At 39.7% G+C, this 17,566-nt stretch overlaps 1 protein-coding gene across 2 annotated transcripts in view; it reads right to left on the bottom strand.

Annotated features, from left to right (window-relative positions):
- Window positions 1-1,118: 1,118 nt before the first annotated feature.
- Window positions 1,119-17,566, bottom strand: part of LOC124625263 (frataxin homolog, mitochondrial) — a 37,345-nt gene continuing 20,897 nt past the window's right edge. For both annotated transcript variants that reach the window (XM_047149158.1, XM_047149157.1), the window contains exons 2-3: window positions 3,443-3,563; window positions 1,119-1,510 (exon numbers count right to left, since the gene is read on the bottom strand). In XM_047149158.1, the coding sequence (XP_047005114.1) occupies window positions 1,262-1,510; window positions 3,443-3,563 (370 nt within the window). In that variant the 3' untranslated portion in view covers window positions 1,119-1,261. The remainder of the gene's footprint in view (window positions 1,511-3,442; window positions 3,564-17,566) is intronic.

The following is a 17,566-nucleotide window of genomic DNA, read 5'->3' as shown; positions in this document are numbered from 1 at the left end:
ATGAGACGAATTTAAAGGTGGGACTTCTTTCATTCTGAGAAGACAATGAAGGAAAGAGGAAAAGGTACATGACCACCTTCCGATCGGTAACTGATAACTTTCTATGAAATAACAAAGATCTCTAATTACAAGGCGATTGCTGAAAAAAGTTGCAAAATTTCAAGATGATGGGTTGTTAAATGAGTATGAAACTCCACTTTACTCACATGCCGACTACTTTCCGGGGATTTGGAACTTTATATTGAAGAGCAGAGTGAACATTTTCACCGAGATATTAAGAGGAGGGACCAGCGGCATTGAACAGCATCTGTGTTGGCTGACTACTGTTGTATGTTAAAGAGGGACAGTCATCTTCAACAAGAATCTGCAAGGAAGCCTTGTTTTTATGCAAGGTAGTCAAGAAACAAATTAGGGGAGTTCTGAGCCCCGTTTTTTATTTTTTAAACATATTTTGATTAAAATTTCACCTTGTGTGAAATGATGTTAGAATATTACTTCTCATTTTGTATTAAAACCTGATGTGACAGACAAAAACATTAGTTATTTCTAGGATCAGCATAAAAAATTGATTCAAGAACACCTACTTTCAACAAACCATCTGACAAAACGTTTTAAAATGCTGAATAGTGTAACAACAACAATAACAATAAACAAACAAAAATAATAATCAATATTTATACATCATTATTGGGGCAGTATGATGTGGTCTTACTTTAAACTACTAACTGTGTAATGAGAACATATGAGAAATCAGGAAACTGAAGTGCAAGAATTGTGAAAATTCAAGAGGATTTTAAATTCATTACAGATTAGACATTTGCTAGTTTAAACACATTGTGTAGTAGACAGATGTTCATTCTGCGTGTTTTCTGAAATTGTATGAGGTTCAAAATTCATGTGTTTTAAATTTCATTCATACTTTGTTAAGAAAAGTCAAGACTTTTTAAAACTTGACAACTCTTTTCATGCATTGTGCAGTTAAGATGTGCATGTCAGTGCCTATATGAACATCACAGAGTAAAACAAATATATGTGCTTTAGCAAACAGGCACTGGTATTTTCAAACAAGCAGTACATTTCAAAGAACAAACTGATAAAGGTGCAAACACAACCACATCTATCTCTGCCAACATTTATTTTACAGGAACAAAACACATCAAAATCATATACAGACATTTTAATGTGCCATTAATCTGCAATACTGCCACACAAATAACTACAGTAATTTACTTACATACATACCTAAGTTATCTATGAAAGATCATTTAACATTTACATTAGGCAAACACTTTGAGAAATCTACAGTTTGTTTAACAATTTGGGATATTTCTGTATCAAGAAGTTTGTGCAATGGTACTCCATCATGTTTATATATCCACTGTCCACTGATGAAATCGTATCTCTTTGGTCCACTTATGGGTGAGGAAAGCCAAATCTGCTCGTTTGGTGTCTGCCTGTTTATTACATATGTACCATAAGGACTTCCAAAATTTACAGTGAGAACACCATCCTAAAAAGAAATAATCATGGTATCACAGAAAACTAAATACAAAATTAGATTTGCAATGCGAAAGACGATGAGACACCTAAAATTAATATTTTCATTTAAGGAGTCGATGTCACTAAACTTATACACGTTTCAGTTAAAGCTGTGATTTTTAAGTGAATTCTTGACAAGTATTTCATTATGAAGATTGGATGGAACAGTCAAACACAGTACCACTCTAATATAAAATCTTCATGTGTGTCTTATCATACAATGGTTCAAATGGCTATAAGCACTATGGGACTTAACATCTCAGCTCATAAGTCCGCTAGACTTAGAACTACTTAAACCTAACTAACCTAAGGACATCACACACAGTCATGCACGAGGCAGGATCCGAACCTGCGACTGCAGCAGCAGCAGCGCGGTTCCGGACTGAAGCGCCTAGAACCACTCGGCCACAGCGGCTGGCTCATACAATGAATAAGAACCATTTACCAATAAAAATTAAAAACGAAAGGAGAAGTAACATAAATGGCCATTAAATCAGCCAGAAGTAATACTAGCCCTACAAATTTTTATTCATTAGCTGTTACTGTTTACATTTCAACAACATTTCCTACAATAATTTGTACCTTAATTATAGCTAGCTAACTACAGTGTGAACCCTGAGCTAAAGGGGCACAAATACTGCTGCCTTGTTTACGTTGTTCTGAGAACTGGCATTGGAACCCTCTTGTTACGGAATCAGCAGTTTGATAAGGGCTGTAGAGAACGTGACAGAAAAGATTAATATTACTATTTCGGCACTGTTCTGTAAGGTTTCACATTCAACTTTACTGCAGAACGTAACCAAAATCAGCACCACATCCAGCAATATCTCCTATGTATAGCAAAAAAATCTGAGATATATTGTAACTGTTAAAGTGACAATGTTCCCATTGCACTGAGAAGTGTTAAACCTGCAGTTCAGTAGTCACTGGTAATAATTGCCATAAATGTGTGACAGTTCTATAATGAATAAAAAGGTCAGTACCCAGATTCCAGGAGCGGGCAGATGGCCCCTCAACCCCATCCCTGCGGATACCTATAACCATACCCCCCCCTCTCTCTCTCTCTCTCTCTCTCTCTCTCTCTCTCTCTCTCTCTCTTTCTTTCCCTCCCTCCTCCCCCCCCCCCTTTCTGCCTTCAAACACCTTCTTTCCTGTCCTGGCTATACCAAACAGCTGCTCTAATCTTCCGGGTCTTTTAAATGTGCCTGTACACCCCTTATTAATCTTCAGATGAGTTGGTGCCTTTCTTTATTTTTTATTTGTTACACAGTTCGGAGGATGTCATTTGTATAGCAAGTGGTCATGTGTATCATGGTAGAGACATCACAGAACATCTCTATTGAAACATTCATTTAAACTAGTCCAATTACAAACTGCAGACACTCTTAACATAATGCCCTTCAGATATAGCTCTAACTGCAGCCATCAGACTTACAGTATTCATTACACACTTTTCATGAGCACCCCATCTTTTTGGTATATGGAAAGCTTTATTCTCATATGATAGTATCAATTTGTATTGCTATCTATCACTGTAGTGTTATTACAAATAATACATCTTAATGACTCCCATAAATTTTCAGTCCCATTTAAGGACAAACGAAATTACACAAAGGACAAAAAGAAAGTGAGCACTATACATTTGCTCCACCTGCAACACAAAACTGTCATCATAATCAATTGATTATTATTATTTAGCTCCGATATGGAGCATAATGACTTAGTGCTTTAGTCTCAAGTAGTAGTCAAGATCACGATCAATTCTTGTTTGGTGCTGTTAGCTCATGGTTGTGTACCTTCCTGTGATGGTTTAAAATTGGTATGAGGGGAGCTTAATGTAAGAGTCAGAGCCACACAAACAAAGTGCCTTACACTTACTTACACTTATACTTGATGTACTTACACTGTATGTTACATCAGCAGACTTTAAATGGCCACAACCTTCAACAAGTTCTTCAAAATAGTCAGAAAAGGCTTCTAATGTTTCATCACATACATATTCAAATGTCCCCTTGTCAGAGAATCTGTGAAAATACAATAAAATAAAGTCACCTCACATGACAAATTATTTTCTCCATATGAAAGGTGAAGCCACCTCAAAAATTTTATTTTTCAACACTATCAACCACCTTGGCAGGAAAACAATACTGTAAGCAATAATGTTTGCTCACTCAGTTGGGCTTCTCAGTACTATTTAGCACAGTCACTTAGACCCTAGGATGAATGGTATCTGCCTCTTGTGAGAACAAGGGGACTTATTTGTCTCCCCTCAATCTCTGCCTGAATGACTTGTTCTTCCTTTTTAATCTTCCTCAAGCTATCCCTCTCTCTTCCTCAAGTAAGGGACTAATAGTCTCAAAAGCTAGGATAGTTTCATGTACCTTTAAATGTATCTAATGGCAGTACTACAATTCTTCCTGAAGGTAATTACTAGCCAGCCATTCCATCACTTTATGACTTACATAAAGTTACATCACATACCTCTACAGAAAAGTAATGTATCATACTTCTTAAAGCGTCTGCTTAATTTTATCGGGATTCTTTTAATGAAAATATAAAACAATTAATAATATAGAGTTTAGGACAAAAGTTCAGGTTACCAATAATTTCCTTTTGATTTCAATGAGACGTGTGTCTTCATTTCAAATTGAGATTTAGTGCAAAGTTGTTCATGCAAATGCAGTCTGATGTACCGATTAAACATGTGCAATCCAAACATCAAACAAACATGAAAAAGTGACCACATGGAATTAATATTAACTAGACTTGTGGTCAGGTGAATACAGGGTTATAAATACAAAACCAAACAGGGGTAATGCAGGAGTAGGTTTAATAATGAATAAAAAAAAAAAAAAATAGGAGTGCGGGTAAGCTACTACAAACAGCATAGGGAACACATTATTGTGGACAAGATAGACACGAAGCCCACGCCCACCACAGTAGTACAAATTTATATGCCAACTAGCTCCACAGATGACGAAGAGATTGATGAAATGTATGATAAGATAAAATAAATTATTCAGATAGTGAAGGTAGATGAAAATTTAATAGTCACGGGTGACTGGAGTTCGGTAGTAGGAAAAGGAAGAGAAGGAAACGTAGCAGGTGAATATGGAATGGGGGTACGAAACGAAAGAGAAAGCCGCTTGGTAGAATGTTGCACAGAACATAAATTAATCATAGCTAACACTTCGTTCAATAACCATGAAAGAAGGCTGTATACATGGAAGAGGCCTGGAGATACTGTATGGTTTCAGATAGATTATATAATGGTAAGACAGAGATTTACGAACCAGGTTTTAAATTGTAAGACATTTCCAGGGACAGTTGTGGACTCTGACCACAATCTGTTGGTTATGAACTGTAGATTAAAAATGAAGAAACAGAAAAAAGCTGGGAATTTAAGGAGATGGGACCTAGAGAAACTTAGAGAACCAGAGGTTGTAGAGAGTTTCAGGGAGAGCATTAGGGAACAACTTACAGGAGTGGGGGAAAGAAATATAGTAGATGAATGGGTAGCTTTGAAAGATGAAATAGTGAAGGCAGCAGAGGATCAAGTAGGTAAAAAGACGAGGGCTAGTAGAAGTCCTTGGGTAACAGAAGAAATACTGAATTTAATTGATGAAAGGAGAAAATATAAAAATGCAGTAAGTGAAGCAGGCAAAAAGGAATACAAACGTCTCAAAAATGAGATCGACAGGAAGTGCAAAATGGCTAAGCAGGGATAGCTAGAGGACAAATGTAACGATGTAGAGGCATATATCACTAGAGGTTAGACAGATACTGCCTACAGGAAAATTACAGAGACCTTTGGAGAAAAGAGAACCACTTGAATGAATATCAAGAGCTTAGATGGAAACCCAGTTCTAAGCAAAGAAGGGAAAGCAGAAAGGTGGAAGGAGTATACAGAGGATCTATACAAGGGTGATGTACTTGAGGAAGAGCACGTAGATGAAGATGAAATGGGAGATATGATACTGTGTGAAGAGTTTGACAGAGCACTGAAAGCCCCAGGAGTAAACAAAATTCCATTAGAACTACTGATAGCCTTGGGAGAGCCAGCCCTGACAAAACTACTATCTGGTGAGCAAGATGTATGAGACAGGCGAAATACCCCTCAGACTTCAAGAAGAACATACTAACTCCAATCCTAAAGAAAGCAGGTGTTGACAGATGTGAAAATTACTGATCTATCAGTTTAATAAGTCACAGCTGCAAAATACTAACACAAATTCTTTACAGACGAATGGAAAAACTGGTACAAGCCGACCTCACGGAAGATCAGTTTGGATTCCTTAGAAATGTTGGAACACGTGAGGCAATACTGACCCTACTAATTATTTTAGAAGATAAATTAAGGAAAGGCAAACCTACATTTCTAACATTTGTAGACTTAGAGAAAGCTTTTGACATTGTTGACTGGAATACTCTCTTTCAAATTCTGAAAGTGGCAGGGGTAAAATACAGGGAGCAAAAGATTATTTACAATTTGTACAGAAACGAGATGGCAGTTATAAGAGTCGAGGGGCATGAAAGGGATGCAGTGGTTGGGGAGGGAGTGAGACAGGGTTGTAGCCTATCCCCAGTGTTATTCAATCTGTATATTGGGGCAAGAATTGAAGGAAACAAAAGAAAAATTCAGAGTAGGAATTAAAATCCATGGAGTAGAAATAAAAACTTTGAGGTTCGCCAATGACATTGTAATTCTGGCACAGACAGCAAAGGACCTGGAAGAGCAGTTGAACAGAATGGACAGTGTCTTGAAAGGAGGATATAAGATGAATATCAACAAAAGCAAAACGAGGATAATGGAATGTAGTCAAATTATGTCAGGTGATGCTGAGGGAATTAGATTAGGAAATGAGACACTTAAAGTAGTAAAGGAGTTTTTCTATTTGGAGAGCAAAATAACTGATTATGGTAGAAGTAGACAGGATATAAAATGTAGACTGGCAATGGCAAGGAAAACATTTCTGAAGAAGAGAAATTTGTTAACATTGAGTATAGACTTAAGTGTCAGCAATTCGTTTCTGTATGGAGTGTAGCCATGTATGGAAGTGAAACATGGACGATAGATAGTTTGGACAAGAAGAGAATAGAAGCTTTCAAAATGTGGTGCTACAGAAGAATGCTTAAGATTAGATGGGTAGATCACATAACTAATGAGGTACTGAATAGAACTGGGGAGAAGAGAAATTTGTGGCACGACTTGACTAGAAGAAGGGATTGGTTGGTAGGACATGTTCTGAGGCATCAAGGGATCACCAATTTAGTATTGGAGGGCAGTGTGGAGGGGAAAAATAGTAGAGGGAGACCAAGAGATGAATACACTAAGCAGATTCAGAAGGATGTAGGTTGCAGTAGGTACTGGAAGATGAAGAAGCTTGCACAGGATAGAGTAGCATGGAGAGCTGCATCAAACCAGTCTCAGGACTGAGGACAACAACAACAACAACAACAACAACAACAGACTGACCAACACAATGGGGCACCAAGGCAGGCAAAGAGCACAGGTGTTAAGTGTACTAACACAATGATCACCATGAGACTGTTGCTAGTAACATTGGTGCTTTACACAGTATCCCATGGGGCTGTCACTAGCCAGATTTTTCAATGCATTTACGAATAATATCACTGGATAGCATGCTTTGTTATACAACCCCTGCTCACACAACAGTTTGTTGAAGTACACAATATAGATGTCACATAGCACGCAGATGTTATCTCGAGCATGTGAGACGTTATAAGTTGAGTCTCGGTTGCAGTTACAGCTTCTTGCAATTCTACTCGTTACTAGCTTCATGCTGTAGACATTAATTAGTAATACCTTAATGTGGAATATAAAAACATGATATGATATATGTTACTGTTTTATAATTTATTTGCAAAATTTAGTTTGAGCTAAATTATTACTAATTATTACAAAATATCAATGTCACTATATTTTCTTTTTATAGTGGACTTCTTGTTTCTGTATTGTTATGAACAGTGAGTATTGCGTTACTGAAGGCTTTAGATGAAATGGCTCGCACACATAAAGCAGAGAGACTTTATGACTATGTAAACTTATCAAAATGACAGTTTTGACTGATTATGGTATTACTGGTGGTGACAGCAGTGGTGTGGGTATGATGACTGATTATAATCATGGTGGTAATGTAAGTAGTCTTGTGGTCCTAGCACATATATTAATCACCTCAGTAAAGGTTGTCTGAAATGAATTGTGTTAACTCGCTAGGAAAAAGATAATCAGGAAAAATACAATCATAAATACTTACAGATAAGAATGATTGGAATGTACACCAAATTTTTAACATATTTTTGTTGAGGAGTTTTTTGTTATTAATGATTAATGTAACTGATGCAATGCAAATGCAGCACAGCTTTTAATTGTAAACTACCTAAGCCCAACTGCACAGATGAAGTATAGTTGTTTAGCTTTTTTTATGTACACTGCACTGGTGCTGTATCCAAAAACAGATTACAAAAGCACAAATACCCAGTTCAACATTAACCTTTGCCTATAGTTTAAGTCAGAATTCTGATTCAGGTATTCCTTGTGTGTACTAAATGTGCAGACAATAAACCAGTTAAAAATATAATAAAACTAGTAACATCAAAGAAACATTAGTTATTGTAGAGCAAATTTTGTGAAGAAGACACACAAGATAAATCCACTGCCACAGATAAAACCATGGTATCATTTAGAGGATGACCAAACAGAAGTCAAAAATACGAAGTTAAGATTTTAAAATTATGTAGTAACTTTAAACAACTATTCTGAAGTATTGGAGAATGAAGAAGATGAAAATATAGAGACAAATCAGAATTGGAAGGTAACTACTGATGCAACTAAAGAATTAAGGAAAAACAAGGATGGCTGGCTGAAGAATATGAGGAAGCTATACATGAGAGACAGCAGACCGAATTGCTATGGGTACACAGTAACAAAGCAATATGCAGGAATAAGTAAAATCAAAGTTTGAAGAAATATGATGGCAAAACAGGGCATGTTAAGGACAGCAAACGTAAGATATGTAAGAATCATCATGGAGGGAACTCAGCAAGACTTTCATGGAAATAGATGTAAGGAGTTAAATAGGAAACTGAAGAGTTTTACAGAAGATCAAACCACCAACACCAAATCATAAAACTTTGCAATGGAAGGGGGCTAACAGGAGATCAAGAGATTGGGAGAAGATAGGTGGAATACTTCGTGGACCTACTAAATTTCAAGGAACCAACTGAATTACTCAAGTTTATTGACCCAGTAACAATGGACCCAGAAAATCCTCTACCCACCATTGAGGAGATAAGAAACCAGATAAGAAAACTTAAGAATAGCATGAGTCAAAGAGAGGATGGAATTCCAGCTGAACTTCTCAAAGCCGGGGACGAAGCCCTCTGCTCCAAAATCCACAAGCTGATTGAGTTAAGCTGAATAAAACAGGCAATACCAGAGGAATGGAAGGTGGCTGTGATAGGTCCCATACACAAAAAGAAAGATAAATCAATAGGTGACAGCTATAAGGGTGTGGAACTACTCAATATCTGCTATAAGATGATCAACTATCTACTACAATAAATCAAACCCCCGGCAACAGAAATAACTGGAGAGCACTGAGGAGGTTTACAAACAAGATGATCAATCACCAACCAGATATTTATCATACAACAGATCAGTGAAAAAAAAAAAAAAAAAAAAAAAAAAAAAAAAAAAAAAAAAAAAAAAAAAAAAAAAAAAAAAAAATGGCCCATAATTATATTTCCTCTTTGTAGACTTTAAGATGGCTTATGATAGTATCCGCACACCGAGTGATTAAAATGATGACAGAATTTGGCATACCAAAGAAATTAGTGATACTTTTAGTGATATGCCTATGTAACATAAAATCTAAAGCAAATCTAGGAATAAAATGACAAAATTTCCACATGGAGTGTTATCACAACTAGATGGATTATAAACTGATCTTTTCAATCTGGCACTCAAATAGGTAATGCAGGAATTAACAAAGGGTGACTCCATGTGAAATCAACCAATGGTTTAGTACTTAACCTCTCAGATTATGATACTTTTTTGTACATTCGTAGTAGTAGTAGTAGTAGTAGTAGTAGTTTGCATGGAAAATCCCGAATTAAAACTTTTTGGATCTTTCATTTTTGAGTGATTAATTTTTAAATGCCCAAAATTATGCAACTTTTGTTACAATTTTAAACCTTAAAATCACTATATATCAAAAACTATTTAAATTACAGATCTAAAATTTGTACCACTTTATCCAGTCTCTTATAAGATTTAAAAGTGTGTGGTAATTGGCAATATTCATAACAATGCCTAATTTTCCCATATTTTTTAATTTTGAGAATTTAAAAATCAGATTTGTCTCGGAAAAAAAGGTATGGCAGTCATGCACTATTAATACATGTGCCAAGTTTCATGATGGTGTTCCAGTGGGAATATAATGACATATGTTTCACATTACTTTGCAATATTACACCTAGATATTTAAATGACCTGACTGTATCAAGTAGCACACCACTAATACTGTGTCAGACCATTGCAGGATTGTTTTTCCTACACATCTGCATTAACTTACATTTTCTACATTTAGAGCTAGATATCATTCATCACACCAATTAGAAATTTTGTCCAAGTCATCTTGTATCACCCTACAGTCACTCGACTGACACCTTCTCGTGTAACACAGCTTCATCAGTAAACAGATGCAGATTGTTGCTCAACCTGTTTGTCAGATCGTTTATGTATACAGAAAATAGTGGCGGTCCTATCACACTGCCCTGGGGCAACCTTAACAATACCCTGGTTTTTGACGAACACTCGCAGTCAAGCACGACATACTGGGTCCTATTACTAAGAAGTCTTTGAGCCACTCACATATCTGGGAATCTATCCTATATGCTCACATACCTCTGTTAACAGTCTGCAGTGGAGCCCTGTGTCAAGCACTTTTCAGAAATCTAGGTGTACAGAATCAGCCTGTTGCTTTCATCCACAACTCGCAAAATATCATGTAAGCACAGGGCAAGCTGAGTTCCCACAAGCGATGCTTTCTAAAACCATGCTAATTTGTGGACGTAAAATATTCTGTCTCAAGGAAATTTATTATATTCAAACTGAGATTATGTTAAAGAGATCTGCAGCAAACCAATATTAAGGTTATTGGTCTGTAATTTTGTGGGTCAGATCTTTTACTCTTCTTTTATCAAGGAGTCATTTGTGCTCTTTTCCATTTGCTTGGGTCTTTGTGCTGCGCAAGAGATTCATGATAAATTCAAGCTTTAGATTACTCTTTGTAAAACCAAACTGGGATTCCATCCCATCCTGGCAACTTATTTGTTTTCAACTCTTTCAGTTGCTTCCCTATGTCAGTGACGCCTATCACTATGTCCTCCATATGGGAGTTTGGGTGAGGATGAATACCATACACACAAGAAGAAACGAAAAGAAGTACTCAAGACCTTGGAATCACTGGTATTGAGGTTCGGGCTATGAATTAGTATCAAAAGGACTGAGCACATGACCACTGAAACAGTGAATTGTAGCAGGTATAAACATGTGAAAGAATTCAAATATATTGGATTAATTTTTACTGAAGCAACATCAACTTAAGTAGAGATTAAGGGAAGGCTGCAGGGTGGGAAACAGATGGCATTACTTGCTAAACCCAGTATTAAAATGTAGAAACTTGTAACAATTAAGACTATACAGAACTTTAGTAATATCAGCAGTGCTGTATGAGTGTCAGACCTGAAGCACATGATGCAAACAAGACCTTAACTGAATGCTTACATTTGAGAGAAAGGTCCTCAGGAAGATATATGGACCAGTCTGGGACCCAAATACTGGAGAATATAGATGGGGCCAGAATACAGGACTAGAAGAGCTGTACAAGGTGCCTAGCATGTAGAGAGTGATGAAAACCAAAAGACCTCAATGGGCAGGACATGTAGTTAGAATGGGAGAAATCAGATGACAAAATGACAACGGACTGGATTCCATCAGGCAGCAGATCAGTGGGAAGACTTAAGAGATGAATGTATGGGGTAAGATAATGCTGCAGCTGGGCGTCTTTGAGAACTGGAGACAAGCAGTGAAAGACAGAAGCAAATGGACAGCCCTAACTGTGACGTCGCGCAGTCCTCTAGACTTGATCGCTTAAAATAAAGCAGCATAATTACTGTTGGTGGTTACCTGCATTTTGATAGCTACCATTCCTTCCATACCCCAAAATCCCTCCCACATCCTAGCCACCCGTGGACAACACATCTGCAGTGATGAGAATCCCCTTGTTAAGTATGGTGATGGCCTCACACTGACCATCACAGACAGGTAATACCCCTGTAATCTATTCCAGAGACAGATTTACTGTTCCATACCCTCTCACACCTCAAATCCTCCCACCATCCTCAAGAATCAACTACAAAGGAAACACGCCCCCCACCCCCACCCCCCCAAAAAAAAAATCACCCGATATCAACCTGGACTGGAACAACTGAACCACATTCTTCACAAGGGCTTTGATTATATCTCATACTGGCCTGAGATGAGGGTCATCCTACCAAATATCCTTACCACCTCTCCTAAAAAGATATTCCGTCACCCAACCGACCTCCACAACATTCTAGTTCACCATCCTTGTGGCACTCACACTCCCACTCCCACCCCCACCCCTTGCCACAGGGATTATAACTCAGTGGCACCAAGGTGCAAGACCTGCCAAGTCCACCCAAGTAGCAGCTCCTACCCCAGTCCTGACACATGCTTATCCCATCCCATCACAGGCCAGGCCACCTGTGAAAGCAGCCACATCATATACGAACTCTGCTGCAAGCACTGCCGACCATCACGATGTATGGCTACTGCCAAACTGTTGCCAAGAACACTGATGACCATCTAGTGGCACAACATACAGCTGAGCAAAATATCTCAATTTCAATGGCTGCTTCACAGCTCAAAGCACCTGGATGCTTCCCTCCACCACCAGTTTCTCTGTTCAATGCAGACGGGAGTTATGCTTACAACATATCATCTCCCATAATCATTCTGGCCTTGGTCTCAAGTAACCCACTGTCCCCACACCCTCCACCCAAAAGTTTCTTCTTTCTCCAACCTGCCATACCCTCCAAATTCACATTCCCAAACCTCCTTCAGTGTGGGCTGCTACCTACCAACAGCTCCAACTGTCCCAACCCATATACCTGTCACCCCCCCCCCCCTCCCCTGCATTACTAGCTGGCAAACAGTCCGCCTCCATCCAGATTGCTAGCCACCCACCCCCAATTCCTCTCCCTGCCTTCCTCTTCCACTGCCAACCCAACCCGTCACTACCCGGACCACAACCAGACCACCTGCTGCAAAATAACATTGGAACTGTCAATCTAGCCACCACCATGTAGGGGCATAAGCATGTATAATGCATGTGTATGTGTGTGTGTGTGTGTGTGTGTGTGTGTGTGTGTGTGTGTGTGTGTGTCCTATCTACAACTCAACGCTTCTGCTTTTAAGCGAGTGGCCTCCTTTAACTCTAAGGCATGTACAGTCTACAACAATTTTGCTGCAACATTTGTGAGATAGCTTGTAGTTGCTTTTTGTGACATAGTGCAGTAGAGAGAATGGGGAATTGCCTGCTCACTCTTCAGTTTGCAGACCTACCAGTAGGATTTTGGAGTACATACTGTACTCTAACACTATGAATCAGCTTGAAGAAAATGACTTATTGATACATAACCAACACGGATTCAGAAAATATCGTTCTTGCGCAACACAGCTAGCTCTTTATTCCCATGAAGTAATGAGTGCTGTCGACAAGGGATATCAGATCAATTCCATATTCCTATATTTCCAGAAGGCTTTTTATACTGTTCCTCACAAGCGACTATCGATCAAATTGCGTGAATATGGAGTATCGTCTCAGTTGTGTGACTGGATTCATGATTTCCTCTCAGAGAGGTCACAGTTCGTAGTGAATGATGGTAAATCACCGAGTAGAACAGAAGTGATATCTGGCGTTTCGCAAGGTAGTGTCATAGGCCCTCTGCTGTTCCTGATTTACATAAATGACCTAGGTGATAATCTGAGCAGCCCCCTTAGATTGTTTGCAGATGCTGCTGTAATTTACCATATAGTAAAATCATCAGACGATCAATTCCAATTATAAAATGATCAAGAGAGTATTTCTGTATGGTGAGAAAAGTGGCAATTGGCACTAAACAAAGAAAAGAGCAAGGTCATCCACATGGGTACTAAAAGAAACCCGAAAAATTTTGGGTATATAATAAATTAAATTGGAAAGACCACAGAGATAATATTGTGGTGAAGTCAAACCAAAGGCTGTGCTTTGTTAGCAGAACACTTAGAAGATGTAACAAACCCACTAAGGAGACAGCCTACATTACACTTGTCTGTCCTCTGCTGGAATATTGCTGTGTGGTGTTGGATCCTTACCAGGTAGGACTGACGGAGGACATCGAAAAAGTGCAAAGAACAGCAGTTTGTTTCGTGTTATCACGCAATAGGGGTGAGAGTGTCACTGATATGATACGCAAGTTGGGGTGCCAGTCACTGAAACAAAGGCAGTTTTCTTTATGCGGCAAGATATATTTACGAAATTTCAATCACCAACTTTCTCTTCCGAATGTGAAAATATTTTGTTGACACTCACCTACGTAGGGAGAAATGATCATAATAAAATAAGAGAAATCAGAGCTCGAATGGAAAGATTTGGGTGTTCCTTTTTCCCCATGCACCATTCGAAAGTGGAATGGTACTACCAGGCACTTTAATTGCAGAGTAACCACGTAGATGTAGACGTACGAAGGTGGGAACTGCATGACTACAATTCGGCTGCCTACCTTCCCTTATGCTTCTAACCTCCACCCCTGCCTTTCCACCCTGTTACAGCCCCAGATCACAATTTATGGTTCTAATGCTCTTTGATGTGGTACACACACATAATAGTTGTTTTTAACTCACTTCAATTAACAACAACCTCAATTTTATACCATTAAAACACTATTTTAATAATCTGCGAGTTTTCCATCATGTACAATGCAGAAACTATTAGTCCTAGATGAAAAATGAACAAAACCTTTCTTGTAGGAAATTTAATGTATCTTAATTTTGTACTGGGAAAAATTTCCACTTGATGCAGTTTTCCAGATAGTCAAGAAAAACCTAAAAAGGTGACTTTCACATCCTCCGCTTCTCCCACTCCCACGCTCACATCCCACTGGTCAGGGTATTTAGTACGTAGTTCATGACACTCACCTACATCACTGTTCAAAAATTTGTGACCATACCAATTTCCCCTCCCCAGGTGACATTTTTTTGTTACTGGCTTACTGGGAAAAATCATGTAAATTGCAAATAACCAGAAACATAAAAATTTAACCTTGAAATTAATTTTTTATAATTTTTTCCAGTTCCATCACAGCTCAAAAGACTAGTCTGGAAACAGTCTGAAATGGAGTTAGTTATTCCACTACTTTTAATAAACTTCAAGTTAGTATATTCATAAGCTTAAAATCTCTCATAAGGGAGAAAAATTCAAAATGTTTGCATCTTAAGTAATGACTGACATTTACTGCCTTTTTCTTTTTTCATGGCACTGGTCTAGTACGGTTGAAGTGATAACATTCTACATAATATAAACAATATTAGTCTAACCAGATCATGGGAAAGGTGCTGTTGATGTAGTTAGTGACAAGAGTGAGTTTGGTTGGCTGGTTGGTTTGGGATATAAAGGGACCAAACTACAGGGTCATCAGTCCTGTTTTCCTGACGAAAGCAAGGCTCGACTTACTACACATTCTAGCAGCTTACAAATAACATTGGTGAGGCTGATGGACAGATAACTATCCACATCAAGCAGGTATTTGCCGGGTTTGAGTACTGGAATGATAGTGCTCTCTCGCCATTGCGATGGAAGATGCCATCGCACCTGATCCAGTTTAAGATGACGAGGAGCTGTCGCTTGTAGTCGGATGAGAGATGTTTGATCATCTGACTGTGGATCTGATCTGGCCCAGGAGCTGTGTCGGGGCAGTGTGCAAGGATGCTGAGGAGATTCCACTCTGTAAATGGAGCATTACAGAGTTCACTGTGACATTCGGTGAACGAGAGGGATTTCCTTTCCTGTCGTTTGGGAGTGCAAAATGCTGGGGGATAATTCTCCAACGCGGAGGCTCGAGTATACTGCTCAGCAAAGTGCTCGGCAACTGCAGTTGCGTCGGTAGATAACACACCATTGATAAACGCCAGTGACACCTGTTGGTGCCTGGTAACCAAAAACATGTCTGATCTTTGTCCAGACTTGAGAAGGTGACATATGGCACCCAATGGTCGAGACGTACTTCTTCTAACATTCCTGTTTCTGTCTGTTTACAAGCTGGCAAACGCGGGCACGGAACCGTTTAAAAGTTATTAGGTGCTCTACGGAAGGGTTCCACTTATGTCACTGTAGAGCTTGCCGACGCTCTTTAATGGCCTCAGTAATTTCCGACGACCACCAAGTTACTGACTTTCGCCAGGGGCATCCTAAAGAACAAGGGATCGTATTTTCAGCCACAGAAATGATCATTCTAGTAACCTGATCAACAAACACATTGATGGTACCATGTGGGAGAGATTCAATGGTGACAGCAGAGGTGAAAGCTTCCCAGTCAGCCTTGTTTAAAGCTCATCTTAGTAGACGTCCGGAGGAATGGCGCTGGGTGAGTGACAGGGAGATAGGAAAGTGGTCACTACCATAAAAGTCATTGTGGGCTCTCAAGTGGAAAGATGGGAGAAGTCCTAGGCTGCAGAGGCATAAATCAATGGCTGAGTGAACCACACTGAAATGCGTGGGGGCCCCAGTATTTAAGATGCAGAGGTCGAGTTGGGACAGGAAAGTTTTGACATCCCTATCTTGGCCAGTAAGCATAGTGCCACCCCACAAGGGGTTATGCGCATTAAAATCTCCAAAAAGTAGGAAAGGTTTAGGGAATTGATAAATCAGTGCAGCCAATGCGTTCAGGAGTACTGCACCATCTGGAGAAAGATATAAGTTGCAGACAATTATTTCCTGTGTCATCCTTATCCTGACAGCCCGGGCTTCAAGAGGGGTTTTATGGGGCACAGGTTTACTGCGTACTCAGTTCAGCACTTCGACACGAATTGCACCTGACACTATTATAGTCGCTACGGCTCTTGTAATATCCCCTATAGCCGTGGAGGGCAGGCGTTCGCATTGCCGGTAACCAGGTTTCCTGGAGGACAATGCAGAAAGCAGGTGTAAAGCTTAACAGTTGCCTTAGCTCAGCCGGGAGGTGGAAAAAGCTACATCAATTCCACTGGAGGATGACGTTATCGTGTGGCTGGGAAGGCCTGAAGCACCCGAGGAGGCAGGGTACGCCTCAGGGTCACCTACTGCTACAGATGAGTATTTGTACACATTCCTATTGTAGATGAGGCATCAGTGAGATCCAGTTCCTCAGGGGACACTGAGATCTCCACCTCATCTGCAGGTGCAGGATTGGTAGGCGGTGCTGCTGCTGGGGCCACCGTAGGGTTCTTTTTCTTAGCAGACTTTTTTGTTTGCTTGGCCTTTCACTTCTCTTTAGGGACTTGTTGGGAGGACTTCTCCCAAGTAGCTTCAGGCATGAAGGAAGACTGTGAAGCTTTTCGTCCAGCAGCTTTTGGCTCCTTTAGCCACGAGCGAGTGTCTACTGTGGCATTAGCGGAGACCTTGGGAGAGAGGGTCCCAAAGGATCGCTTCCGCACAAGAGGAGCTGGGGGAGGCTGTTGCTTCTCCGGCTGGGGAGGGGGGGGGTGTCCACGTACCCTTACCCTTTGTTGGGGGGGGGGGGGGGGGGGGGGAGTGGCGGCACTTGCTCACGAAGTAGGTATTCTGGGAGCAACGGAAGGTGATTTTCCCCCACCACCATGAGGGCAGATGTATTCTGGAGGCCTGGAGGGCCCACTGTTCAAGGCACAGAGTGTGGTATAACTGGTACTTGTGACGGCGAT

Source organism: Schistocerca americana, chromosome 1 (assembly GCF_021461395.2).
Source record: "Schistocerca americana isolate TAMUIC-IGC-003095 chromosome 1, iqSchAmer2.1, whole genome shotgun sequence".
In the NCBI taxonomy this organism is placed as follows: Eukaryota; Metazoa; Arthropoda; class Insecta; order Orthoptera; family Acrididae; genus Schistocerca; species Schistocerca americana.
The sequence above is the reverse complement of the archived record's forward strand: the minus strand, read 5'-3'. Positions and strand labels throughout refer to the sequence as shown.